This window comes from Mus pahari, chromosome 9, assembly GCF_900095145.1.
Source record: "Mus pahari chromosome 9, PAHARI_EIJ_v1.1, whole genome shotgun sequence".
Lineage (NCBI taxonomy): Eukaryota > Metazoa > Chordata > Mammalia > Rodentia > Muridae > Mus > Mus pahari.
The window spans coordinates 39,910,001-39,937,978 of record NC_034598.1 but is presented as its reverse complement, the minus strand read 5'-3'; the positions used below and the strand labels follow the sequence as shown (position 1 = coordinate 39,937,978).

General features: G+C 43.1%; 1 protein-coding gene across 2 annotated transcripts in view; it reads right to left on the bottom strand.

Moving 5' to 3' along the window:
- The window catches only part of Specc1l (sperm antigen with calponin homology and coiled-coil domains 1 like), a 97,463-nt gene extending 73,196 nt beyond the window's left edge, over window positions 1-24,267 (bottom strand). Inside the window, exons 1-3 of one of the 2 annotated variants that reach the window (XM_029542188.1) lie at window positions 24,117-24,259; window positions 6,986-7,065; window positions 4,926-5,118 (exon numbers count right to left, since the gene is read on the bottom strand). In XM_029542188.1, coding sequence (XP_029398048.1) covers window positions 4,926-5,081 — 156 coding nt within the window. In that variant the 5' untranslated portion in view covers window positions 5,082-5,118; window positions 6,986-7,065; window positions 24,117-24,259. Of the gene's footprint in view, window positions 1-4,925; window positions 5,119-6,985; window positions 7,066-24,116 lie in introns of both variants that reach the window. The other variant, XM_021204334.1, reaches the window with a different exon arrangement.
- Window positions 24,268-27,978: the final 3,711 nt, after the last annotated feature.

The following is a 27,978-nucleotide window of genomic DNA, read 5'->3' as shown; positions in this document are numbered from 1 at the left end:
AAAAAAAAAAAAGAATGCTCCTAACAGCCTAGCATAATCACCATCAGAAAGGCTTCATCTAGCAACTGAGGGAAACAGATGCAGACCCACAGCCAAGCATTAGGCTTGGGCAATCCTGTGGAAGAGGGGGAGGAAGAGCCAGAGAGGTCAAGGATACCACAAGAAACCTATAGAACCAACTAACCTGAACCCACAGACGTTCACAGAGACTGAACAGCCAACCAGGAAGCCGGCATGGGACTGACCTAGGCCCTCTGCACATGTTACAATTGTGTAGTTTAGTGGTACTTCTAGCAGTGGGAGCCTGCCTCTGGACCCCTTTCCTCCTACTGGGCTGTTTTGTCTAGCCTCAACAGAAGAGGGTGTGCCAAGTCTAAAGCAACTTGATATGCCCGGGATGACTGATATCCATAGGAGGCCTCCTGCTTTCTGAAGAGAAGTGGAGAAGGAGTGGATGGAGGGGTGTGGGTCAGAGGGGAGGGGGTGAAGGTGGGAGGAGAGGAGGGAGGGGAAACTTTGCTGGGGATGTAAATAAATTAGGAGGAGGAGGAGGAAGAAAAAGAGGAGGAGGAGGAGGAGGAGGGGGAGGGGGAGGAGGAGGAAGAGGAGGAAGAGGAAGAAGAAGAGGAGGAATGCTCCCAGCAAATGGTCTTAAGTCTGAAAGTCACTCAACAATCTGCCAGATGAGTAAGCTAAGATCTAGTAATCCCATGGATTACTAACCAGCAACAACTTCTGTTGTTTCCAACAGTATGGGTAAAACAGCCAACATACATAGCACGAGTCTGGTGCTGACGTCTAGGGTAGCAGTCACTTCTGAAGAGGCACCACAGAAAGAAACTTCTGAGAAGCAGGGGTGTTGTTTCATGACCTGGGTGGTGGCTGCAGGGTACATTCACTGCACAATGGTCCACTAAGTTCAGTATATGCTTCAAGAGCATCTGCCCATGCAGCTACACAACCGTAAAAACAACCCCAAACGGCCCTGGCTGTGCTTTCCGACTTGCCTTGTAAACTACTTGTACACTCACTGCTGTTTTTCCCGTTGCTTCTAATTATGCTACAAGAATTACATCTGTAAATAGATGTATTATTTCCCATAGATATATATTCCCATAGATATTCCCTATCAACATATTCCCAAAGATATGAAATTGACAGATGAACACATTATGAATGCATCTTTAACAACAAATGCAAGATTCAATAAATTTGGCAAAAAGACTGCAGACACAGAGTGAAATCCTACATAATACTACATACATCTCACGGTCAAGTCTAAATTTTCCAGTCTGCATATTTTCCTCAAATTTTAACGTCACTTTCCAAATTTTACATTTCAGAGGTGAACTATCACACTGTTAACTTTCACTCTCTCCCCTGTCCTGCCCCATGTGTGTATTCCTGTGTATGCCTACTTGAGAGTGTGTGTGTGTGTGTGTTGCATCAGGGATCCACCCAGGGCCTTTTCCATACTACATAAGCAACCTATCACTAAGCTATAACCCTGTTAACTAACTTTTATACTAAAAAAAATCATAGAAAAGTATGATCATAAATAATTGCAGAGTACTATCAGTTATTTAACTGAATCTTACTGGTTCCCATCCATCAATTTTTACAAAAATTAAAAACAAAACAAAACAAAAGCCAAAAAACAAAACAACACCGCTCAGTATAATGGGAACCCTGTTGCTTCCTCAGGGACTATGACTAACTGATCAGCAGCACACTGGAAGAAGACAGCACTGAGCCCACCTCAGCACAGACAAGTGTGAGAACGGCCTCCCTCCATCTCTCTGAGGAGATCTATAACTGCTCACTTTCCACCACCACATCTCCAATGTGACTGGAGCTCTGTGTCATAGACATCCTCCTCCAAACTCTTTACCTACAGCTGGCATTTGAAAGGAAACACTAGAAAAGTTCAAGTGATTTTACCCTTGACACCATGAGAAAGGGGTCATGGGAACTGTGATCAGTGATGAGTTTGTGAAGAGGAAGTATGTACACATGATGTGTAAAGTATTAAAAACAACACTTCATTTATCCTGCCACCAATCAATGCTCCTATAGTTACAGGAATGAAAGTCATGGGAGGTTTGTGCCAGACAGTGAACTGCAGTAACTCTGAAAACCAAAATGTAACAAGTCAGAGAGGTTCCGACCTCTTCTCTTTTAGTAGTGCTAGAGATGGTACCTTAGTATAGCACACACTGGGTGAGCATTCGACCACTGAGTTGAATTCCAAGAGCCCAAGCCTCAAAGTCCTTCTTTAAAGGTTTCCTTTTTTTCTTTTTTCTTTTTGCTTTTGGCTTATTTTTACTTTTTTACTTTTTCTTTCCTGTCTCTTCTTCAATTTCAGATCAACAACAGCTTTCTTCTTAGTGACACTAACTGATCCAGTTTAGGCAGTGTTCCCAAGAGTGTGACAGCTGATCATCCTTACTCCAAATCTGCCTATACCCTCAACACACATGCATGTACACTCATACATACCTGGTAATGTAACAAAGCCTCAAGTAGGAACAGCTGCTGTGCTAAACAATGTAAACAGTTTAAACTGTGTAAACAGTTTTGCTTCACAATGGAAAAGTACTCACTGTTCAAGACCAAACTATCAGCGGCTCCAGATCCACGCCTCAGATGTGACAAGCCTACTCAGTGTACATACCACAGTAAGTCTGACACGGAGCCCATAGAAGGCAAGCAGGGGTACACATCCAACACCAACACTTCAACCTGTTCTTCCAGTCACATAAACAACAGGTCACCTGTCACACAGGTGGTGTGTACTCTGAAGACAGCCCCAGCAACTAAGTAACCAGTTAGGTCAGAACATGTCATCTCTCTTACATGAAAGAGTCACAACACTGCCACCAAAGAAACACTTCAGGGTGTTGATTCAGAACAGCAGAAGCAGGGCAAAGGGCATTGCTGGCACCATCCTCCAGGCCACAGGATGACAACTAGCCACTCATCAAAGATATAGTAAGGAAAAAATGAGGGCCCCACACCCACTGAATCAGCACAGGTTCAGTGTTAACAATCTTGAAATACAAAACAGCATTTCCTGCTAGATCTTTCAGAACATATATGGAAGTCCCACAGAAGCTATTCTTCTGAAGTGCTTTTAAAATCAATTAATCTGCAATCTAAAATCCTCTGCCTGGGAAAAAGGCTGCTGGAGAATTCAGGCCGTGCTTTGTTTCTCCTTGTCGGACCAGCAGACACCATCCTGGTTTCTGAGTGGTCAGTGTCTACCCCAAATATCTCACGCTAAGCAAAGCAGCAGGCAAGTAAATAAGTAGATTTTTAAACTGAAAGGGCTGGAGACTACATGGCTCTGTATGCCAGGGCATCAAACACTGAACTAAGAGTTGCATGTGGTAGTGTGCACTTGTAACCTTGGCACCTGGGGAGCTGAGAGAGGAAGATTCCAGGGAGCCTGAGGCCAGCAGGACCCTGTCTCACAACAATAAAAAAGACATTCTAAAACGTGGAGGTGGAAGACAATGGCTCAGCAGACAAAGACGCCCCACACCAAAGCCGACAACCTGAGTTTAGCCCTCTCTCACTCCCACAATGGGGCATGAAGGTACACACATGCATGCTCCTGTGCAAGACGGACAGACAGATAGCAATCTAATTCTCTGAATGGCCCAAACCAATACAGAACACACACATCAAGAGTGAGAACACCCCTGGAAAACTGCTATGTTCCCCAAATCCAATCAATCCTCGGCTAAAAAGATTCAACAACAAAACCCTGCTACTACCTGCCATGTACTAAGTCCTTGATCTGGGCTGTCCACTTGTAATCTCTTTTTTAATAATGGCCATAACCCTTTGAAGCCATGTTCTTATCGCTCTGACCCCAAAGACTCTGGTCTAATTACAATTCTACACTAAAAGAGAATACAGTCTCTAAAGAAAATTAACTATGGTCTTACTAATTAAAACCCCCAATGTTAACTATGACTAATATTGGAATAATATTCAAAAAGAACAGAAATGTATGCTGTAATTTAGGCCTTGTGGCACGCACTTTTTATATATGAGCACTTTATCTGTATACATATATGTGTACTACTTATGTGCCTGGTACCCATGGAAACCAGAAGAGGATGTCTTGATCCCTGGAACTAGGTTATTCACAGTTATGAGTCACCATGTGGGTGCTGGGAATTAAAACTCTGGTCCTCTGGAAGAGCAGTCGCTGCTCTTCACTACTGAGCCATTTCCCTAGCCCTGTGGTACACACCTTGAACCCCAGCACTCAGGAAGCAGAAGCAAGCAGAGTTCTAAGCTCAGGGCCAGCCTGATCTACAGAGAGTTTCAGTACAGCCAGAAACTACAGGGCTATGCAGAGAAACCCTGCCCCAAAAAAACCCAAAAACAAACAAAAAAACTGACAATGTAAAAGTGTGTGTTAGAGGACAAAAACTACTGCCAACAAGTCACAGGAACGTAACAGCCAGTCATCCTTTAACACACGGCTCATCTGCTCATTTCACAAAGCCTTCCTAAGCTAGGAACTGTATGCACCATCCACACTGTCCACTGTCCCTTGGGCATCTGACGCGAAACACAGGTGGTTCATGTACTCCTACATGCATCTCTTGGCCACCATCCACTCCTCAAACTCCCTGAAGGCAGACTCTACCTCCGGCTCACCTGTACACGACTTCCTGTATGAAGCAGGCACTTGGTTATTTTCTTCATACAGAGTCTACTGTTAAGTTTCATTCGTACAGACAGACTAAAACACCAATTAAGGTCACCTTGCTGAAAGATCTCCTCAAAGACTGTGTTCCTAGTACTAGCAGAGAGTGAACCCCAAAATAATACTCATTTAATAAATTCAACATATTAAAATACATCCCTAAAATCCACTGCATATTCAAATACTGCTACGTGAATACCTTTGACAAGGCTGCTGCTGCTGCCCCAGGCCTCACAGGTTTGGCTCCTGTGGGTGCTGAAGAGCTGTTCTCAGGCTTGCTTTTCTCTACTGTTTGCGCTTTGCTTATCCCAGACACCTTAGGCACTGAGCCAGCACTCCTGTTTGCTTTCTTCATTCTGGGCTGCCTCTTGGTGATGCATTTACAACCAAACCTGTGGGAAGAATAGAAGAGGCATCATGTTGAAAAGAAAACTGCAAAGCAGCTCTTTAGAAATTATTTCTGAAAATTTCCACCACATGATAAAAGCATCTGAAAGACAGATGTCTCAATAACAAAACAAAAATGTTGACAATCTTTCAGTTCACTTATAGAAGCATAATACTTTACAGATTTATAATGTGTATCCTAACCCATTCAGGAGACAGAACACCTTATACCATGTGCTGACTAGTTCCCATCAGGGCAAACTCCAAATCCTGTGGCCGTGCCCAGTGTCAAAGGGCGTACTTGCCTAGCTCTTTCCTCCCAGCTTTGCCAGCACACAATCTTTGTCTTGGGCGTCCCCACCATGTACTCAGTCTCCCCGTGAACGCCCCCACTTCCTGCTTTCAGTCTCCCTGTGGGCACCCCCTGGCTTGCCAACATTCTGTGGCCCCTAACACAATCTAGGCATGACTTTCACATCTTCACAAACTGGCTTCTTAGGGCCTCCATACAGGGCCTCCACCACCACATGCCTGCCTATACAGCTCTCCTTAACCATGGAAGAAGATTCCACAACCCCTTGACTCCTCTCTCCTTCAGGGCTCTAAGGCCAGAAAAAACCATTGCCTGAAACTGCCAAGTTTGACAATTTACTTCAGATGGAACCTGGCCTCTCCTTGAATTACGTTTGCATAAATGTGCCTTTGTAGTTACTTTTAGGAAAAGGAAATCCCTCAGACTTTTTCCTTTCACAAATTGCAGGATTAGTTGGGTGGCATCTTGCCCTGAGGGCACCATTCCCTTTACCATCAGGTTTATCTTTCAGCACACACCTTAGTTTCAACATCTAGTTTCCAGGTGCTCTTTTTCTCCTCAAACTGTACATTCTGTCATTTCTCTTTTGTCCTGTTTCTTCTTTCTCAATGTAGATCTGCATGAGTGATCAGTAATACCCATAGAACAGAGATAGTATTAAGCTGTCTTGAAATCTCTCTGCCAACAAAAGTTGCCCAAAACTTTTTTCAGTTTAGCCAAGGCTGCAGTGAAATCGCAGGATGCAGCGCAGGTGGGTGCTGTGCAGGTGAGTGCTGCTAGGAAGCACGTCTGACTCTGAAACAAGGTGTCCTTGGACATTCAGACACCTGCGCTGCAGCCCACATGGAGGGGGCAACACAGTTTTAAGAAGCCATGCTCTCACCAATCTGCATCCCCTAAACATCTGCCTGCAGCTGCTATGGAGGACAGAGTAAAGGGCCACAGAGCATAAGCCCAGGTAGGAGGACATGGCCACGGGAATCCCCTTACTGCTGCAGCTTTTCACTGCCTTGATCTAAGCTCAAAGTATCACTCAAAAGCACTGTTCTAATGTGCTCAGTAGCTGAGAATGCCACCAAGCAGTGCTTCTCAAGTTTCCTAATGCTTCCTCCTTCCCTCTATGCCTAACACAGTTCCTCACATTGTGGTACCACCCAACCATAAAATTATTTTTGTTGCTGCTTTCTAACTATAATTTTGCTACTGTTATGAATCATAATGTAAGTATCTGATATGCAGATAGCCTTAAGTGACCCTGGTGGTTCAACCCCACTAAGGGATCTTGACCCACAGACTGAGAAACACTGCCATAAAGCTTTTCTCTGTGGGGTGCTCTTCTCCCAGCAGCTCAGTACAAGAAACTTTCAAATTCCTTCCTTCCAGTTCCAGCACCATTCTGAACACACCTGGATCTCTTTAAAAGTTTTTTTGTATGTATATGGATGGTTGCCTACCTGCATACCTGCCTGTGTACTACTTTTGTGTTTGATGCCTGTGGAGGCCAAAAGAGAGTGCTAGATCCCCTGGAACTGGAGTTAAGGATAGCTCTGAGACACTACCTGAGTGCTGGGAATCAAATCTGAGACCCTTGAAGATCGGCCACTCTCATTCATCCATCCATCTTCGCATATTATTATTTCTGCAATAAAAGGTAAGCTGCATTGTAAGGAATCTGTATAAGGCATCCTCATAATTTAATGTAATTCACTGTAGTTATCTGAGTGGGAATGGGCACCAGTGACTCATGTGTTTCAATGCTTGGTCCCTAGTTGGTGGAACTGTTTTGGGAAAGATCAGGAGGTGTGGCCTTGTTGGAGAACGTATAAAGCCCAAGCCAAACTCAGCCTCTCTCGTCCCTTCTCTCTGTTCCCTCTCTTTCTCCTTCCCTCTCCTTCTTCCTCCCTCCCTCCTTCGCTCTATGCCTGCCAGCCACCATGCTTCTCACCATGATGAACTCACCATCTGAAATTGGTGAGCAAGCCCCCAATTAAGCACTTTCTTTTATAAGTTGTCTTGGTCATGGTACAGCAATAGAAAAGTAACTAAGATATTCACCTAATTATTGAGGATGTTACATAGGACAAAGCAACAATAACATCTGTGGTGTGCCAACATGGGTTTCCTCTGGGCCTCAGACCCAGTGAAGTATAATATGCTTCACCATGAAGCATGAAGATGGCCAAGCTAAGCTACATGGATTTCTGGTCCAGCCTGAGCTACATAGCAAGACTTAGTCTTAGTTTTTATTTAAAACAATAGTAATATCAAGTAAGAGCTGGTGAGATAGTGCAACCTGACAACCCACGCAGAAGGAAAGAACCAACTCCCATATGTTACCCTCTGACTTTCACATACACACTATGGCATGCCCCTATATGGATGCCCACATGTGCACATGCATACACACATACTGAATGTAATAATAATGTTTTAATAAATAAGATAGTCAGGAGACCAGGGTTCAAGCTCTAGCTTTGCCATAAGTTGTTAGGGCAAATCAATTATCTTTATAAAGTCTCCTCTTATAAACCAAAATTAATAAAGCCTAGCTTAAAGACTTCTGATACACAAAACACATGTAAATTAGTAAGAGGGAAAAAGTATTTATATCCTAGTTGTAAAAGTTATTTCACCAGGGCCCAAAGGTAGGAAAGATGTTTCAACAAACCAAGGTTAGAGAGAACAATTTATTTCCAGGATTCAGAAGCCCCACCCTCTCCAACCACCCACCCATAAAAGATATGCCAATCAAGTTTTTGAAGTGATGCAATAGGGCCCTATGAATTTATCTTACCTGTCATGCAGCATCAAAGAGAACCCACCCTGAATCAAGGACAGTGACTATCTTGAAGATCAAGAGGGCTATCCGTGAAGGACAGGATCTTTTCTTGACACTATAGAAACATTTAAACCCTACTTTCTAAGTCACAGTGGGGTTTTATCTTTCCCTTTAAACTCTAACCTCTACTATTATAATCTTTTTACCTCTGCAAAAGAAATGCACTGGTATTTTAAAGCATTTAAATTTAACTGTTATCTTAAGATCTTCCATGCTGAGGAAGATAAAAAAAAAAATCCTCCATGCTTAATTTTAAAAACTAGTAACTACTTGAGATCAAATATGTATCCAGGGACTAATTACTCAACTCTTTAAGTTTTAGCTTCCTCATTCACAAAATGGGGTTGGTAACAGTATGTACTGTACAAGGATACTAAGATGATTAGGTGAATAAGAAACCTAACATACTTATCAGGATAGCAACCCACAATGAAGATCTGATAGACAGAAGCTATTGAAATTTATAGAACATCCTGCGTATCCTGAATATGACTAAAGCCTGATTAAAATAAAGGCAGCCGGGAGTAGTGGTGGATTCCTGTAACCCAGCATCTGGGAGACAGAGGCAGGAAAATCCACTCAAGGTCATCTTCAGCTGCACAGCATGTGTGATACCAGCATGACCTACATGAAACTGCCGCAAAAATAAATATGTAAATAAATAAATATTTTAAAGGCAGCATCTTGGAGCTAGAGACAACTCAGCAGTTAAGAGTACTAGATGTTCTTCCAGAGGACTCGGGTTCAGGTTCAATTCCCAGCACCCACATGGCGGCCCACAAACATCTGTGACCACAGTCAAAGGGAATGTGACAAGGAATCTGACCTCTATAGGCACCAGGCACAAGGGTGGTGTACAGGTATACACAAAAACAAAGCCCCCATACACATAAAACAAAAATAACACTTTTAAAGGCAGCAACTGAAAGATGCTTTGTAAAAGAATCCCCACCACCACCACTACCCCTACCCCCACCACTCCTCCCCACCAGGGCCCCACTCCCTTTGAGACAGGGTCTCACTATGTAGCCCTGATTGACCTGGAGCCCTTTATGTCATCCAGGCTGGCTTTGAATCTACCAGCCTCTGTTCCTAAGTGCTGGGATTAAAAGGAGTGTGTCAGTATGGCTGGCTAAGATTCCTTTACAAGGAATGACTAAAGACTTTTTTACTTCTAACTTACATTAAATTACATACTATAGCAATGTAGACGTCAACAAACACTAGCTTCTAGTTCTTTCCCACTGAAAATTACAAACCAGGAAATGCTGCAGATGCGTGGTAAGCAGTCCACAGAAATGACACTCAAGAGACCAGGTCTGTCATTCTGTAAATGGCTAACTCTGTGAGCCTTGTTTATAACAGTAGAATGTTCAAAACCTGTTGGAAAGTTATTGCGTATTAACTGTGATTCTTATGGCTATCATTATCCCGCTAAAAATCTAAAAAAGGTCTTGACCCGAGCAATCTAAACACATTTTTCCATAATCTCACAACTCTGTACTTAAATGTCATCTTAAAATTCTAAACTAAGAGGCTGGAGAGATGGCTCAGCAGATAAGAGCACTCACTAACTGCTTTTCCAAAGGTACTGAGTTCAAATCCCAGCAACCACACGGTGGCTCACAAACACCCTTAATGAGATATGATGCCTCTTCTGGTGTATCTGAAGACAGCTACAGTGTACTTATGTATAAGTGTACTTATGGGCTGGAGAGAGCAGGGACAAGCGAGCAGAATTGACCAGAACAAGCGGGGCCAACCAGAGAGAGCAAAGGTCCTAAATTCAATTCCCAACAACCACATGAAGGCTCACAACCATCTGTACAGCTATAGTGTNCTCATACACATAAAATAAATAAATAAATAAATAAATCTTTAAAAAATATAAACTAAGAACAGATTCAAACACTGAAAAGGAATCAGTCAAGAGAACTCTGAAGTCATGGAAGGTGCTATGCATCATAAGTCAGTGTCAGATGAATCAAAACCAACAGCCAATCAGATAAAAATCAGATGACTACAAAAACAATCTTAATTTTGAAAAGCTAATAAAAAATATTTCATTAAGTCAATCATAATGCAATAAGCTAATTCTATACTAAATTCTTCAAGAAAGGTTTAAGATTTTTATTTTTTTCCTTTTCTTCTCTTTTATGTGTATGTGTTTTGCCTGTGTGTATTCTATGCATGGAATGCATACAGTACCTTTATAGGCCAGATGGCATTAGATCCCCTGGGAATGGAGTTACAGACACATGAGTGCTTATAATGAAACCTGGGTCCTCTGGCAGAGCAGCCAGTGACCTTAACAGCTAAGCCATCTTGAGGCCTTATTCTTTATTTTATTTTATGTGTCTGAATGTTTTGCCTATACAAATGCAAACGTACCACCATATGCTTGCAGTGTCCACAGAAACCAGAAGAAGGAATCAGATCCCCCTACACTTGGTATTACAGTCTCCACTATGAGTACCAATGTGGGTGAACCCAGGTCCTCTGTGTGCGTGAGCAGCAGGTGCTCTTCACTGCTGAGCCAACCCTGCAGCCCAACATGGGGGGGGGGGGGGGAGCATGCTGTTACACACAGACAGTACATTTACAGTAGCCATTTTAAAAGTGTATGTAAAGTGTGACTCCAAAGCAAATGTCAAGGGTTCCTCCGAGGGAAGGCCAAGCCCTGTCATATCAAAAATCTACATACATGCAACTGACATGTTGCCAGAGTGCCTGAAACACTCTGGAGAGTTACACAGGGATCAGGGTTTCTATACCTGCACAAACATCATGACTAAGAAGCAAGTTGGAGAGGAAAGGGTTTATTCAGCTTACATTTCCACATTGTTGTTCATCACTGAAAGAAGTCAGGACTGGAACTTAATTAGCAGGTCAGGGAGCAGGAGCTGATGCAGAGGCCATGGAGGGATGTTACTTACTGGCTTGCTTCCTCTGGCTTGCTNAGCCTGCTCTCTTACAGAACCCAAGACTACCAGCCCAGAGATGGCACCACCCACAAGGGGACCTCCCCCCTTGATCACTAATTGAGAAAATGCTTTACAGCTAGATCTCATGGAGGCATTTCCCCAACTGAAGCTCCTTTCTCTGTGATAACTCCAGCTGTGTCAAGTTGACACAAAACTAGCCAGTACAGGTACCTTTGGCTATGATTTCTCTTCTTTGTTCAAATCCACAGGCAAAGTCTAACCCTGATTCAGAAATGCCAATGCTTATTGACCTAAGAAGGACCAGTTTTAAATGTTTATTTTAACTTCCTTTGTACCTGACCACAAAGTAAAAGCAGTCTGAAGGTGAGGCACAGAGAAAGGCACACTCATCAACTGTGCCCATAAGGCCCTCAGCCAGTGTCAGGGGCTGACGGTGAGCAGGGTCAAGCTAGTTCCAGGGAAGGACAAGTCTAAATCAGACTGCAGCTGGACCAAGGCTAAGTGGGAAATAAAAGCTAAAGAGCATTTTTTAAAAAGTCACAGCCAGATAGATTTTGCTATTGTCACTTAAAAATTACAGCAGGCAGACAGACAGACAGACAGACAGACAGGGCAAGATCCACACTGTACAAGTACTAGCCACATTTAGTCAGAGAAACCCTCTCTGGGCTGCAGAGGAGGAAGACACAGAGGCTATAGAACGCAGCAACTGATCTACTCAAAGTCAGCTCTTTCCGTTAAGTCATAGAAGAAATGAGTTAGTTTTCAAAAGTCATTAAACACAACTCTATCTTGTTGTTTTAACAAAGGAACACTCACAACGGGCTTTCTCTCTAAGATTTAATACAAAGAAATATGAGAAACAAGTAGAAACATCCTGGGTTGTTTTGGGGTTTTTTTTTTTGGGGGGGGAGATGGTTTTTTTTTTTCGAGACAGGGTTTCTCTGTGTAGCCCTAGCTGTCCTGAAGACACTCTGTAGACCAGGCTGGCCTCGACCTCAGAAATCCGCCTGCCTCTGCCTCCTAAGTGCTGGGATTAAAGGCATGAGCCACCACTACCTGGCTCATCCTGGACTTTCAAACCTACAACTACATACCCGTTCTCCTTCTGTTACTGCTTTTAAAAATCACACCTGGAGTCTCTGTCTTAATGCACACTGCTGAGGAAACCGTTAAACCGTTAAACTGCTGATAATACTTAGCATTCCAGACAAGTGACAAGACTGGAAAGAGATCGTCTAAAAGAATTTCTGGCTACACAAATTATTTTTGCAGATTTAGTCCAAAATAAATTGGCTCCCAAAGTTAAAACTGCCAGAACGCAAGAAACTCTGAGTCTCCTCAGGCCACTCCCTCCTCTACCAAGGTTTCTTAACACTTACAAAAAGAAAATCTTTATTCAAGACCCTTCAAATCATGGCTTTATATTCAGGTTTTTGGCAGGGAGTTAAAAACTTACAGCATTCATAAAGTTAACTCAAGTCACCTTTAATTAAGAACATCAATTTATAGATGTGTACATTTGTGTGTAAACCAACCCAGGCACAGTGGTTGCCACCTGGAGGTTACTGTTAATGAGGAGGGGAAGACAGTGAATTGGGAAAACCAAGTCCTTTGCACTGTAGTTCATATAGCTGGGTTGGATGGCATGGAATGGGATGTGGGAAAGGAGAGTGGCCTTTTAAGATTGGCTGCAAAAGATGAGGACCATTGTCACTGGGAGAATATGTCAACTGGCTGCACTCAGCAGACTGGCTGGTTTACATAAGAGAAACAGAGTTGAGCATAGGGTGCTTGGAGGAATTCCAGATGATAGATTTGAAACTGTTGATCCTCCCACAGAGCTCTCCTAGAATGCACAGGCCCTATGAAGGAAGTAAACAGGGCACATGCCCCAAAGACACCACTCGGCAATATATGAAAATCATAACCAGGAACTTGAGGAACAGAAAATCAAAGCTAAGACCTGAAGAGCCTGAGGCACTGCTGAAATAATACACTCAGTCAGAATCAAAGCCTCTCTTAATGAGTCAGATCACTTAGTCACTCCACTACGTGGCAACCTGTCACCAGGTATCAATAACTCACTCTGTAATGACTCATCTCAGTAGCAGGATAGAGAAGAATCTGAAACGCAGCAAGCTGGATATGTTAGAAAGCAAAATGACATAGAATCTACAAGGACCACATTAAACTGTGTGTGAACCAACAAGGGACAGACAAGCTCTACATGGTGACATGATAAAGCTTACTCTTTGCCCATCCCAACGAGTGAGGCAACTCTCCTTTGTTCTAAGCTCACCCCTAATCCCTTCATTTCCCTGTGGTACTAGAAACATGGACAGTTCCCCCCACTCACTCACTCACACAGACAAGCTTTGGGAGTTCTTCCAGACAACTAAAATCACTGTTGCTCCATCTCAAGCGCCTATTCCTCCTGCTCCTGGCTATCACAGGGTCTACTGCTGACTGTCTTTCAGCAAAACCTCCACTTGTAGGTCATTTCTGGCACTTACCTTTCTCTGGACGTCCTGGCATCTGTCTGTCTGTCCCCCTCTCTTCTCATTTACTCACCCACTCCACCCTCATTGACTCACTCCATTGGCCTTTGAACACAACTCTCTGATTGATACAGATCTCTTGTCCTTTTGTGAACTACTGCTTTTTAAAGACAGGACAGAGAGAGAGGGAGACAGAGAGAGAGAACATAAATAAGCCAATTTAACAATATTAAAGAAAAGCAATAAAATTCAAAGTAAGCAAAACAAAGAAAGGCTAACTGCAAAAGCCAACAAACACAATGCCTAAGATTCACTTTAAGTCAACAAGTTCAAAAGTGAAGCACAGAACACAAAAGCTCATTGAAGAGATGGCCTCAGGGAAGCAAGTAGATAACCTAATTTCCTTTTGAAGGAAATCCAATGTATGATTTACATTTTCCCTACCTGGGACCACTTCCTATATTCTATGGAATCTGTTTTCCAATTCTAGAATGAAATGTAAAGGCAGCTAAAATCAGAAGAAAATATTTCACTGACTCTGGGCATTGCAGCACATACCTGCAATCCCAACACCAAGGAGGCTGAGGTAGGGAGATGACTTTAAAGCCACCTGGGGTTATACAGCCAACAAAGTGAAACCTCTTCTCAAAACAGAAAATAGGGAGGAGATACAATGGTAGGATAATGATAGAAGGAGTATTTTCATCCCCAAAAGGACACTAGGTTTAACAAGTAGAGCAGCTGCTCCCATCAGGGTCAAAGGTCAGCAGGGAAAGTACTTAAGGTCCCCAGTATCCTCCTGACTCCTGACCCCACCTTCTGAACATAAGAGGGTCTTCTAGCAGCACTGCTCTGCTGGGCAATGGCCATGCCACAGAGCTCCCAGGCAGCCTTGTGGTTGCTCTCTCATGGGTTCAATAGTGCTGGAGACGCCACAGCATCCTCACTCCATAGTTCCACTGACAGTGTCATTAGGAAGGCTCTTTGTGGTGGACAGACTCCATAACAAATTCCTGCCTAGACTCTAGAGGGTATCTGATACATACTTTAAATCTAATGGAGGCTTCTATGCCCCCTCAGCCTGTGCACTAACTATGCCCATCGTCTGCAATTGCACCATTAGGCAGGCCCAAGGCTTAGTGTTCCTCCTTTCAGAGTGTCACCCTGAGTTGCACGTAGACCTGCTTGTGTCATAGTTGGGGCAAAGGAGCACCGCACAGCAAGACATCGCACTGCAACCCAGGGAACAGAGTCCAGAGTAGCACACAACAGCAAATATGGTCCCATAGAGTCTCCCTGACAAACACAGCCCTCAAAGACTTTGTCTCAAAGTTTCTCAGATGACTTCAAGGTCTTCTGTGCTTTCCACAAATACAACCTACTTTCTCCAAACTGTATTAATCTTTTTATTACACTCCAAGTATTCTTTCTCTAACACACTTTCACCTGTTAGGGGTTTGTTGTCATTGTTTGAATTGTTGGTTAATTTGTTGACATGGGGGTCTACTCTGAAGCCCAAGCTAGTCTGGAACTCACTACATGGCCCAGAAATGGCCTTGAACTCACAGGAATTGTCCTGCCTCAGCCTCCAAAGTGCTGCCATCACACCTGTGAGCCCTACATCTATGAGCCACTGGCTTTATTTTGGCTCACAGGTTCATCAACCATGTGAGTGCTGGGATTCCAAACATGTACCACTAACATCCCACTCCAGGCTTTTGTAAAGGCTGGTCTCAAAGCCTTCCAAACCTTCTCATTCTCCTCTTGTTAATCCATCTTTATCATTTCTCTTCTGTTTCACTGTAAACAACCCACCAATAAGGTCATCCTGCACCCTGCCCACTCATCTGCCCATCCTCAAGTTCTGCAGTCACTACCATCTTTGTAGCTGGGAACTACAGTGCCTTTGCTCAGGTTTCCAATATCTTATCTCTTAGCTCCACCTAAGACCTCATTAAAGACCCTTTCCTGAGCTATTCTGATGACAACACTTAACTAATTCCTAATGCAGCTTGGTGCCTGGGATGTTCCATTCACAGAAATTTAGTTTTGTTTTGTTTTGTTTTGTTTTGTCCCTAGATTGTTCTTCTAAATCCATCTGGCCTCCACTCAGTTCCCAAACTGCATATATATTGCCAGGTATTTATACTAGAAACGACCCAACTTCTTGTTATCAATTTTCTACAAGTTTGTTCTGAGCTGCTCGAACAGGAAACCTTCCTTGGATAACATGTCAACAGAATTTATTTGGCACACAGTTGAGAGGCCTTTTGTTGATCATGCACAGTAGAAGGTGTAAGGCAGACCTGTGAAAGAGCAGGAGCTCTGAATGCACAGCCTCAAGCCTTTTATAACTGTCATTTAATCCATTTGGGGGAGTGAATTCTTCATGACTCAAGCACTACCTACACCTCACCTCCTAACACTGTAGGACTGGGAACTAAGTCCAAGCCATTCTTCCTGTGGAACACATTCAAACCACAATGTTCTTCAAGAAAACTACAAAGTACTTCCCAGTTCACTTTAACAATAAGATTGTTGGCAAAGGCGTTACCAAAAGAAATGGAAAAAATAATGGAGAAAAAGAAACCATACTGATCAGTATCTCTTAAGGAAATGAATTTATTTATAAGTCCTAAACAAAATTTCAGAAAACTATGACTTGAGGATATTGTACCAAGGTTTGCCTACCATGTGAGACCCTGCATTTGAGTCATAGCAATACAAAAGCGGGGGGGGGGGGGGGCAGCAAATTTAATTCAACAAGCCAAAACAAAGATTATACATCAAGAATGAATATCAGGGCCCGGCAGGGTAGCCTATTAATACACCATTAATCCCAATACTGAGGAGGCAGAGGCAGGCAGATCTCTGAGTTCAAGCCAGCTTCGTCTACAGAGTGGGTTCCGGGACAGCCAGGGCAACAAAGAAAACCCGTCTTGAAATATAAAAAATAAAAATCCACAAAAGCCGATGAGTATATTAGGGCCAGTGAGCCCAGTAAGCTGATTTAGAGAGTTAAGGACCTTGATGCCAAGCCTGATGACCTGAACCAATTCCTGTAAGTTATCCTATGGCACTAGTGTGCTGGCGCCGCCGCCCCCCAATACACACACACACACATATACATATGTACACACATGCACATACACACATATGCACATTCATGCACATACATACACAAACCTCACATATACACACACACCAATAAATATTTTTAAGAACAAATGTTGCTTAACCCACAAATCAAAGTTTAACATTCAAAACTCAATGTAATTCAATGTTACAAAGTAGGAAAAGCTGTAAGATTAGTTCAGCATAAACAGAAGCACTAAAAGTCTAAATTTTATTCTTAATTTAATTTAAAAAAAAAAACTAAAAAAAAAACTGTAACAGAATCTCCTTAATTTGACATTGATTCGAGGAAATGCCTATAGTTAATGTCATGCTGAATGCCATAAAACTGTATTTACCCTCATATAAAACATTTGAAGGGCTGGAAAAGTGATTCAGCAGTTAAGAGTACTGGTTGCTCTTCCAGAAGACCCCGGTCCAATTCCCAACAAGCACAACTGTCTGAAACTCTAGTTCCAGAAGCCCTGGGCCCCTCCCTGTGAGGAAAGAAAAGGAAGTAAGCCCATTCTTCCCACTTCTATCTCACTGTGTGCCAAAGGCAACAGCCAGGGGTGGGGTGGGGGGGCAGGAACAGAACTAAACAGTATTCCACAAGAAGGAAGAAGTCAAACTGGCAATGTTTACAGACACCACTGAATGCAATATTCAGTAGACCTGTAAACACTACTGGGTAATCTACGTACAGCAAGATCTCACAGTACAAAACTGGTATGCAAGAATCAATCATAATTCCATACATAGTAATGAACAGCCAGCAACTTAAAATTCTTAAGTATGTCTAAGAGTAGGACAAATCCAAACCATCACAAACTCAAATTATGTTATTGAAGGACTCGAAAATGTGGTGGTTTGAACATGCCTGGCCCATGGGAAGTGGCACTATTAGAAGGTGTGGTCTTGTTAGAGAAGTATGTCACTGTGGAGGCATGGCTTTAAGGTTTCATATATATGATCAAGTCTGGCCAGTATGATTTAGACCGTCCTCCTGGCTGCCTGCAGAAGACAGTCTCCTACAGATTAAGATACAGAGCTCTGAGCTCTCTCTTCTAGTACCATATCTGCCTGGACTGAAGCTCTGAAACTGTAAGACAGTCCCAACTAAATGCTTTCCTGTATAGGAGTTATCTTAGTCATGTTGTCCCTTCACAGCAATGAAACCCTAAGACGGAAAGAAAATCTAGACTATTTCATGGAATGAAAACCTGTAAGATCCAACTTTTACTGAAACCCAGTTACAGTCAGTCACATACTGTTAAAGGCTATTTTGAACTACGGTGAGCGCTGATTAGCTGCAAAGCAGACTGTATAGCTTATAATGACTAAACATTCACTACCTGATCCTTTGTGTAGGATGCTTGTTGATGCCCACTCTGTCTTATGCCCTCCCCTCAACAGAGGAATGTCACAGCAAAAGCTCAAATTTCCTTTCTACTCCCTCCCTAAATGTTGAACCTCATGTGCAACCTCTATCCTCTAAAAGAACAAGTGCTCTTAACCACTAAGCCATCTTGCCAGCCCCAAACTTTACCTCTTCACTGGGTTACTTAGGACAAAGTGCCATGTAGCCCAGGCTGGCTGTGAGCTCACTTTGCTGCTGAGGACCGGCTTCAATCTCCTACTTCCTAAGTGCTGGTATTACAGCTGCACACACACAATGCCAAGGTAGGGGTTACATCAATTTTAAGGCTTTCAAAATAGACCTTTTGATACATTTTGACCATCCACCATTTTTTTTTTCACTTTTCCCCTACAGTTTAAACAGTATGCTCTTATAACTATTTCTGGAGGATTTCATGGCAGAGTAAACTCCCATGAATTGTAAAAGCTTCATGACCATTAAAGTCATCTATATTTGCTATACATCAAAGCTGTCTCCCTTCTCAGCACCCCCACCCTTCAATACTTAAAGCCTTATTTACGTATGTTTATGTTGCTGGGGGTTAAACCCAAGACCTTGTACATGCTAGGGAAGCATTCTACCACTAAACTACATCCCCAAACTTAAAGTTTTCACAGAACCATACTTTATAAATAGCACTACAATTTACATATTAAATAAAAATCTAATGACATGACTTAATAGTTTTAAACAGAAGAAGAAAAAAACAGAAAAATGTCCCCTCCCTCCAGAACAACAAAAAAAAAATTAATCTTTTTTTTCTAAGTGGGTCAATGAGACCAATAAATTCAGGAACTAATCATATCCTATTGTGCTAATCAATGGAATTAAAAAGAAATCACATGCTGGGCGTGGTGGCGCACGCATTTAATCTCAGCACTCGGGAGGCAGAGGGAGGCAGATTTCTGAGGTCGAGGCCATCCTGGTCTACAGAGTGAGTTCCAGGACAGCCAGGACTACACACAGAGAAACCCTGTCTCGAAAAAAACAAAAAAAGAAAAAGAAATCACAATTGATGCCTCAAAAGAATAAGATGCATTAGCTTCTTTTGGAATGATAGATTATTGCCATTTCAATACACAGAAAGCTGAATCACACACAGACACACACACACACACCTATGACAGAGTTGAGACTAGAGAAGAGTTTGCTAACCTCGCCTCCTTTGCCCATCATCTTCATCACCTAACAGTCTCCCATCTAACTTTTGGACTTCATCCACACTTGGACCTTTTATGCACACACATGAACATACTATCAGCTAGGATCTGCACAGAAGGAGGAACATGTGGTTTGGTTGTTTTTACATAGTCATCTCATTTATTATGCTTTCTTGGTTCATTCACCATCCTGCAAATGTCATGATTTCATTTTTATTTACAGCTGATTAATATTCCATTGTATGTATGTATTGTATTTTCATTATCCAATCATCAGTAAATATTTAGGCTGTTTCTATTTTCTTGCTATTGTGAATAGAGCAGCAATCAACATGGCTGTGCAAATATCCCTGATAGACTATCTTAGGTAAATCCCCAGGAGTAGTATAGAAGAATCCCCAAACTAACTATCACAATGGCGACATTGATCTGCATTCCCACCAGCAATGAGTTGCCTCTTCCCCATATCCATGCCAAAATTTGTTATCAGATTCAATAGCCAGTGACAAGGATGAGATAGTATCTCAATGAACTTTTAATTTGCGCTTCCCAGATTACTAGGGATGCTGAACATTAAGCTACATCCTAAGACCAACTTGATCACCATGTAGTTTCAAATCAACTGAAAAAAAAAAAAAAAAAAAAAAACAAGAACAAAAAGCAAAAAGCAAACCTTCTGAGTTGATGGGAGTTTTCTCTTTTTTACTTTGCAGCTAGTCTATTCAGCACTAACAAATCCAACAACAGGAATTTCCTTTAGTATTATTTTGTTGTCATATGCACACAATTACAGAGACCTGTCAATCTCTACTAGTGGGTGCTGTATGCACTTGACACATATAAACAGGCAGGCACACACATAAAAGACTCCTGGTATTTTATATCATGTAAGAAATACACATATTGATCTTTGTGAACATGTATAGTATGTATGTGTGCATTCTTGAGCACATGTGAAGGCCTGAAGATTACTTGGGTGCCAGTCCTTCCATCTTGAGACAGGGTCTCCTGTTTGCTGCTGCATAGTACAAGCTAGCTGGCCAGCAAGCTTCTTCTTCGACCTCCCCATTACAGCAGAGCAATTACAGGCATATGTACCATGTCGGCTTTGTGAGAGTTCTGAAGATCCAAACTCCAGTCCTCATATCTGTGCATCAAGCTCTTCCTTTCTTCACTCACCTGCTGAGCCCTCAGCCCAAGAACTACATTTCAAACATAATCAAATCAGGAAATGCTTAGTATCAATCCCCAGTACTGCATCAACCTGGACACGGTGCCACCTATACTTCCAGCATTTGAAAGGTGGAGGCAGAAGATCAAAAGCTTGAGCTCATCACAGTAGGTTCAAGGACAGCTTGAACAACAAAAGATCCCATCTCAAACACAAGAAAACAACAATAACAAAACAAACACAAACAAAACCAAAACCAAACAAATAAAAACCCAGACAAAATGTATTTAAAAAAAATTTTTTTTTTTTGGCTTTTGAGACAGGGTCTCTCTATGTAGTCTTGGCTGTCCTGTAACCCCATCTGTCACCAAGCTAGGCAGCTGTATTTTAATCCTTTTAAAAGCAAAGAAATTTTTTCTTAACCTCACTAACAGTAACAACAAAACAAGACTTTAGGCTGTTTACTTCTAAACTCACAGTAAATATGCTCTCTTGTATTTACCATTTGCAATGACCATAAATCATCATTTGGTATCACCATCATAAATGATGCTTAATCTTTTAATAGAGCCTACCTACCTATATTGCTAAGACTGGCCTCAAACTACTAGACGTAAGCAATCATTCTCAACCTCCAATACAACTGAAACTACAAACATAAAAACCCTGTCTAACTAGATGCTGAAATGTGAAACTTATTTATGTGTATGAGTGTTTTGCATGAATGTATATATGTGCACTACATGCATGCTTGCTGCCCTATAGAAGGTGCTGGGTCCCCTGTATCTGCAGTTACAGACGGTTGTGAGGCACTATGTATGTGGGTGCTGGGGACCAAACCCAGGTCCTTCATAAGAGCAACAAATGCACTTAGCTGCTGAGCCAACTCTTCAGTCCCTAGCACCAAGAAACTGGCTGGTTTTGTTTTGTTTTGTTTAGAAATGACAGACCTTTAAATATACCTTCAGTATCATCAAAACTCCCAACATTGTCCTGGTTTTTATGACATAAACACTTACTCAAATTCTTTCACCCTAGGGTAGCTCAGATTCAATCATCTCAGACATACTGCACAGCCTGCCTCATCACCCAAATTTTTGAGAAGGAAACTACAATATCATCATTGGTTAAAAACTGTAGATAAGGATTCTTTAATATTAAAATTGCTCCTGAAGCTCCTCTGTGTGCATGCACAGAATGGAGAAACAAAGATCCAGAAAAGCTTACTTGCCCAAAGCCATATGGACAAAAAGAAAAGAAAACTCTCTCAACCCCTTGACGCTGTCATCATTCCTCTATCAAGGTGAGATGTCTACACTAACACTTTGTGCAAGCTACACATGTGATTTAAATAGACACGGTTATTCAGCAAATCCTGTATATAAGAAAACTCAACCCTCATAGGAATTTTGACCCTTTTCGATACCTGAGTCATCTGATCAATGAGCTATGTCAAGTCAGTCAGAAAGCCAACTTCTACTTCACAAGTCACATGTCAAGAAAAGAAGATGTAGGTACACACCCTGAGCAAATTTCACTTGAGCTATAATTACTCTCCTGTCTGCATCTGACACTGATACTTTGAGTGATACAAAGACACCTTCATACTGCTTTCCTATGGTACAAAAAAAAAATCACTTTCTTGCTGAAAATGTCAAGGAAATTCCTACATACCTGGGATATACACAGACAAACATACAACACATTCTCAAGCTATCTAAAATTTCAAAAGGTTAGAACACCATTTGGTGTACACTAGATCCAAAGGGAAAATGAGACATTTTTAAAAGGGGGAAAGGGAAGGGGGCATCAACTCTTTCTCAATAGGAGAGAAAATGTAACGAGACCAACATACTTTTTTCTCCATATTCCCTTCTATATTGGTTGGATATTTTGAGACATTAACATATTACTTTCAATTTTTTTAATTAAGAAAAAATTACAATTATCACAGTTACACAGGACATTAGAGGCTCTCTGGAGATAACTAAAATCTGTTGACACTCACATCCCTTATAGAAATGGTGAGGTTAGGCCAATGGGGTGGTGAAGGCCTGTAATTAACTCTAGCTTCTCCAGAGGCTAAATAAAGCAAAACTGAAGTTCTAGGTCTGTGTGGCAACAAAGTGAGAAATATACCTAGCCTGGAATATTTAGTCTAACATCCATCTCCAAATGAAAAGTTAAGAGGCTAGTGAAGCTGGGGAGTAGATATAGCTTAGCTACAAAACATTTATCTAGCCATATTCCATGCCCTCAATACCAAAGATGGGAGAGTGAAGTTATTCATATACGACTCAATCCTCAAGTACACTTCAATCGTCAATTGCTTATATTATCCCAGTACAAGAAAAGGACAAGGAAAAAAAAAAAAAAAAAAAAAGAGTCTGTACCGAATTCTGCACAGGCCTATTGCTATTCAAACTTTTTCCATTCCTGACGTATTGAAAGAGGATCAACCGAACAGTGCCTTTAATGCCTATGCAACAACGCTGGTACCTCATTCCAAACCTTCAGATAGATCTGTTGTTGCCTGTAGTCCACAGCTGATTTCACCTCAAGACTTAGCCTCTGAATAACAAGAAGCCTTCCTGGGCTCCGCGATTTGTTTTTTTGTTTTGTTTTGTTTTGTTTTTGTTTGTATTTTGAGACAAGGGCTTACTCTACAGCCCAGTTGGAGCTCATCCAGCCTTGGCCTCCCGAGTACCGGGTTTACAGGTGTGGGCCAAAATTTACGATTCTCCGTCATGACAGTCAAATTTCCCTTTAATCGGGTGCCCCCTCACCCCGCCGCACTTTAGGACTGATCTTCAAGAGAATGAAAAAACAAAAACAAAAACAAAAACAAAAACAAAAATCAAGGATACCTGCATTTGAATGATCACGGAAATTTCCATTTGGTTTTAGGCGGCTAAGCCCACCCAGAAACTGATTTCTTTTCTAGTGTTCTCTGGGATATCTCCACCATCACACACACACACACACACACACACACACACACACACACACACACTAGCCTCTACTGAAAATGCAGCATTTCTTCAACAACACATTGAATTATCCACATCCAAACTGACATAATTAGCAAAGTCTCAAGAATAAAGAACACTGCCAGCTTCCAAGGGCCAGGTCCTAACACAGCAGGACGCAGCCTTCGGGTCCTGCTCCCCACCCTCAATCAACCAGATGGGGAGGCAACCTGTCCCAGCCCAGGGCAAGGAACTAGGGTGAATGCCCGGTCTCTCCCCACACCACAGGGAACGCAAGCACCAAGGTCGCACCCAGCCTCTCTGCAGGGATGAGACCCCCAGGCAGCTGGGTAGCACGCCAGCCTGGTCTGCGGGGCAAGCTGTGAGGTCCGCCCGGGCAGGAGACGGCGCAGGCGCGGGATGGCTGGGGCTGGGGGGGTGACGAGGGGGGACAGCGCAGGCGCGGGGCCGCCAGGGTCTGCGGGGCCGCCCGGGCCTGGCCGCGCGGGCGGCGCTGAGGAGACGAACATGCCCGCGGCACAAGCGGAGAAGACCCTGCCCCGGCTCTTACCGCGCGGCACCGCCTCGCTCACTCGCTGGCTCCGGGCTGGGGCCGGGCGGCGAGCTCGCCCGGTGGCGCGGCCCGGTCCGTTGAGTCCGGCCTCAGGGCAACAGCCAACCCCACGGCGCCGCTCCCTCGGCCCGCCCTGTCTCCCTTGCGGCTCCCGCCCTCCGCCCGCCCCTTCTCCACCGGCACCGCCCCCCCCTTCTACCCACGCGCATGCGCTGTAATCGGCGCCTCCCTGGGCTGCTACTGCGCAGGCGCCAGCTGTCACGCCTCCTCTTCGAGCTGGGATCTGGACCGCGCACGCGCTGTGCTAGTCGGCGGTGCAATTAGTCTTTTGTGCTGGAAGATGTTCCTTAGGAAGCAGGGTTCCTGGTCTCACGTTTTCCCTTGTAGGCAAATAGGTCCGCTCTGGTTGAAATTATGTTTACAGTGTGCTGAACTCTACAGTTGAGAAAAATGCACATGCCAGGCCCCCCCTTATGTTCCCAGCACATGAGCAACACCGGTTCCTACTCCACCCATTAAAGGGAACGAGATTACTAGCAGTATAAAGTTAAAGAGTTCTCTATGTTTACGTAATTCCCGAGTAGTTTTTATTTTACTTTTTACATTTGTGAATGGCTCTATTGCTGTGATAAAGCACCATGACCAAAAGCAACCTGAGGAGGAAAGGGTTTATTTGGCTTACAACTCCCAGGTCACACACTCCATCACTGAGAGAAGTCAGGGCAGGAACTCAGAGGAACCTGAAGGCAGGAACTGAAGCAGAGAAGTTTTGGAGAAACACAGATTGTTGGCTTGCTCCTCATGCCTTGCTCAGTCTACTTTCTTATATCATCCAGGAGCACCTCCCTAGGGGGTCACACCGCGTCCCAGTGAGCCTGGTCTCTCCCACATCAATCATTAATCAAGAAAATGCCCTATAGATTTGCCTATAGGCAATCCAACAAAGACATTTTCTCAACTGAAGTTCCTCTTCCCAGATAATAGTAACTTAGATCAAACTGACAAGACCTAGCCGGAACATTATTTGATGTTTTCTTTTTAAGAGTGTATCTCTGATTCACTGGGCGTAGTGGTGCATGCTTTTAATCGCAGCACTCACAAGGCGAAGGTGGATGATCTATGTGAGTACCAGGCCAGCCATTGGCACATGGTAAGACCCTGTCTCAAATAAATAAGCAAATAGGTAAACAAATAATAATTTTTAAAGATTTTGTATATGCATATTTATTTATATGAGTACACTGTTGCTGTCTTCAGACACACCAGAAGAGGATGTCAGATCCCATTACAGATGGTGATGAACCGCCATGTGTATACAGGTTGCTGGGAATTGAACTCAGGACCTCTGGAATGGGAAAGCAGAGCGCTCTTAACTGCTGAGCCATCTCTCTAGGCCCAGAGTTAACTTTTTAAATCAACTTTCTCATAGCAGATTGCTAAATCCTTCTACATTAGTTTTGTAGTTCAGCCTATTAGACTTTTAAATCTTTGCATGGCAAATACCAATTTTACTGTATCTTTTAACAAAATTCTTACCCATCTAGCTATATCTCCAGTCCTCTCTTTATCCAGCCAGGCCATCCTCACCAGGTCTGGCCTCAGCCTTTAACCCACCTTCTATCCCTCTATCAAACCTTTCCTTGCCCCTCCCTTCATCCCCTCATAACCACTCTCACTTGAATTCTCTTCCACTCCACAAGGTTGCTGGACCCAAGGCCCCCATGTGTGCCCATGTCCCCTTCCCTCCTCACTGGTCTCTCTTGAGTAGAAAAATGTTTGGGCTTCTTGTCTGACACGAGTTTCTCTATCAGGACAATTTTCAATATTTAATACCTGACATGTGTCACCCTGACCTCCACCATGTCTCCCAAGGTCAGGGAGTGTATCTGGAGGGCAACTCAGGCACATGCCAATGTGATTCGTGTCCAGGATAGATATCATAATACAGTGGGTGCTCTGTCAGTTCCATAGGCCCATCTTCATTGAAATACAATCCAATTCAGATGATCTCCACAAATAAGGCCTTGTGATTATTTGCCTCGTGGCAGGAAGGTGGCATGTAGGCAGGCAGGCAGGCAAGCAGGCAGACAGGTGGCAGCCTTTAAGATGGCTAATCTTGACCAAATCAAAGCAATTATCCAGGGAGTCGCACTTATTGTATACTTGGTTGTGGTGAAACCACATACTAGACCTCTCCACCGGTAGAAAGAATGGTTTGGGAGCTGGAGAGATGGCTCAGTAGCTAAGAGCACTGACTACTCTTCCAGAGGACCTGAGTTCAATTCCCAGCAACCACATGGTGGCTCACAGCCATCTGTAATAGGATCTGATGCCCTCTTCTGGTGTGTCTGAATGTGTCTGAAGAGAGTGACAGTGTACTCGCATACATAAAGTAAATAAATAAATCTTTAAAAAAAAGAAAGAAAGAAACAAAGAAAAGAAGAACAGTTTGTTGGGGAATCAAACTGTCAAGGCTATCTCCAAGGGTGGGCTGGGGGTGGGGGGGGGCAGAAAATGTTGGGAAAACAAGCAGATTTTATTGTAGGAGAGTCAGCAGGGTGTGGTCTTTGAGCTAATAATACAGGCTGTTCAGATCAAACAGGAACAAGTGTCCTTGCCTGAAGTAGTCGACCTTTGGGTTGGACAAAGGGAGGTTCCTGGTAATTTATGGGAGTCTCCTAATAAACAGAAGTCTTGTGGGGAGGCCGCTTTGGACCTAACACTTATCAGAAACTGAATACACCAACCTGACCTTGAGCGACATTAGGGAAATTAGAGCAACTTCTCCCTCCTAGCTTTCAGTTGGCAAACTAATATTAGGCAACATTCAAAGACATGACTGGGCATGGTGCTCATGCTTTTAGGCCCAGCACTCAGGAAGCAGAGGAAGGCAGATCTCTATGAGTTTAAGGACAGCCAGGGCTGTTACACAGAGAAACCCTGTCAAAAAAAAAAAAAAAAAAAAGTGAAAAAAGACTGGAGAATAGCCCTTCAAAGAGACCTTATAGACATGGCCTTTAAGGTCTTCAATAGCAGACAGGAGGTGATAGGTTTTGTAAACAAAGTATGGTGATGAGGGAGGGGAGGGAGTTCCTTAGCAGGTCCATGCTGAGGCATCTCCCCAGTGACCCATCATAGGATGGGTCTACTATAAAATGAAGTTTATTTGGGACATGAGAAGGAGGGTTGAGAAGGGAATAGAGGCAGAGAAAGAGAGCGAACACAGAAGGAGGAGTGGTCAGAAAGAGAGAAAAGAGGGCTCAAGAGGCCAGTCATTTTATAGCAAACTAGGCTCCTACCTGGCGGTTGCTGGGTAAGTGTTGGGTGGAGCCTAGAAGAAATGCTAACATGCTAACAGGAGGATCTTAAGTGTTAAAACCTTAAACAAGGGGGTAGAGAGATGCCTCAGCAGTTAAGAACAATGGCTGCTCTTCCAGAGGTCCTGAGTTCAATTCCCAGCAACCACATGGTAGCTTGCAACCATCTGTAATAGGATCTGATGCCCTCTTCTGGTGTGTCTGAAGAGAGCAACAGTGTACTTGTAAATATGTAAAATAAATAAATCAAAAAGAAAAAAGGAAGAAAAATCGTAAACAAGATCAGATGAAATATTAAACGCTGATAGCAGCCTTACTCCAGGGTTCATGGCAGAATAACTCAAACATGGGAGTAAGACCCTCCCATCTCAAGGCTAGACCACCTAGGGCCTACTTAAAGGTAGCCAAATGGGCCACTGGGCAAGAACATGTCCCCCTATCTATGGTCACTGTCCTGCCCCTGCTCTCTGTGTGGGCGAAAAGGACACTGGTAGTCAGGCTGTGCTAAGAAAGATGCCAGTCCCCACTCTTCTGTCCTTGCT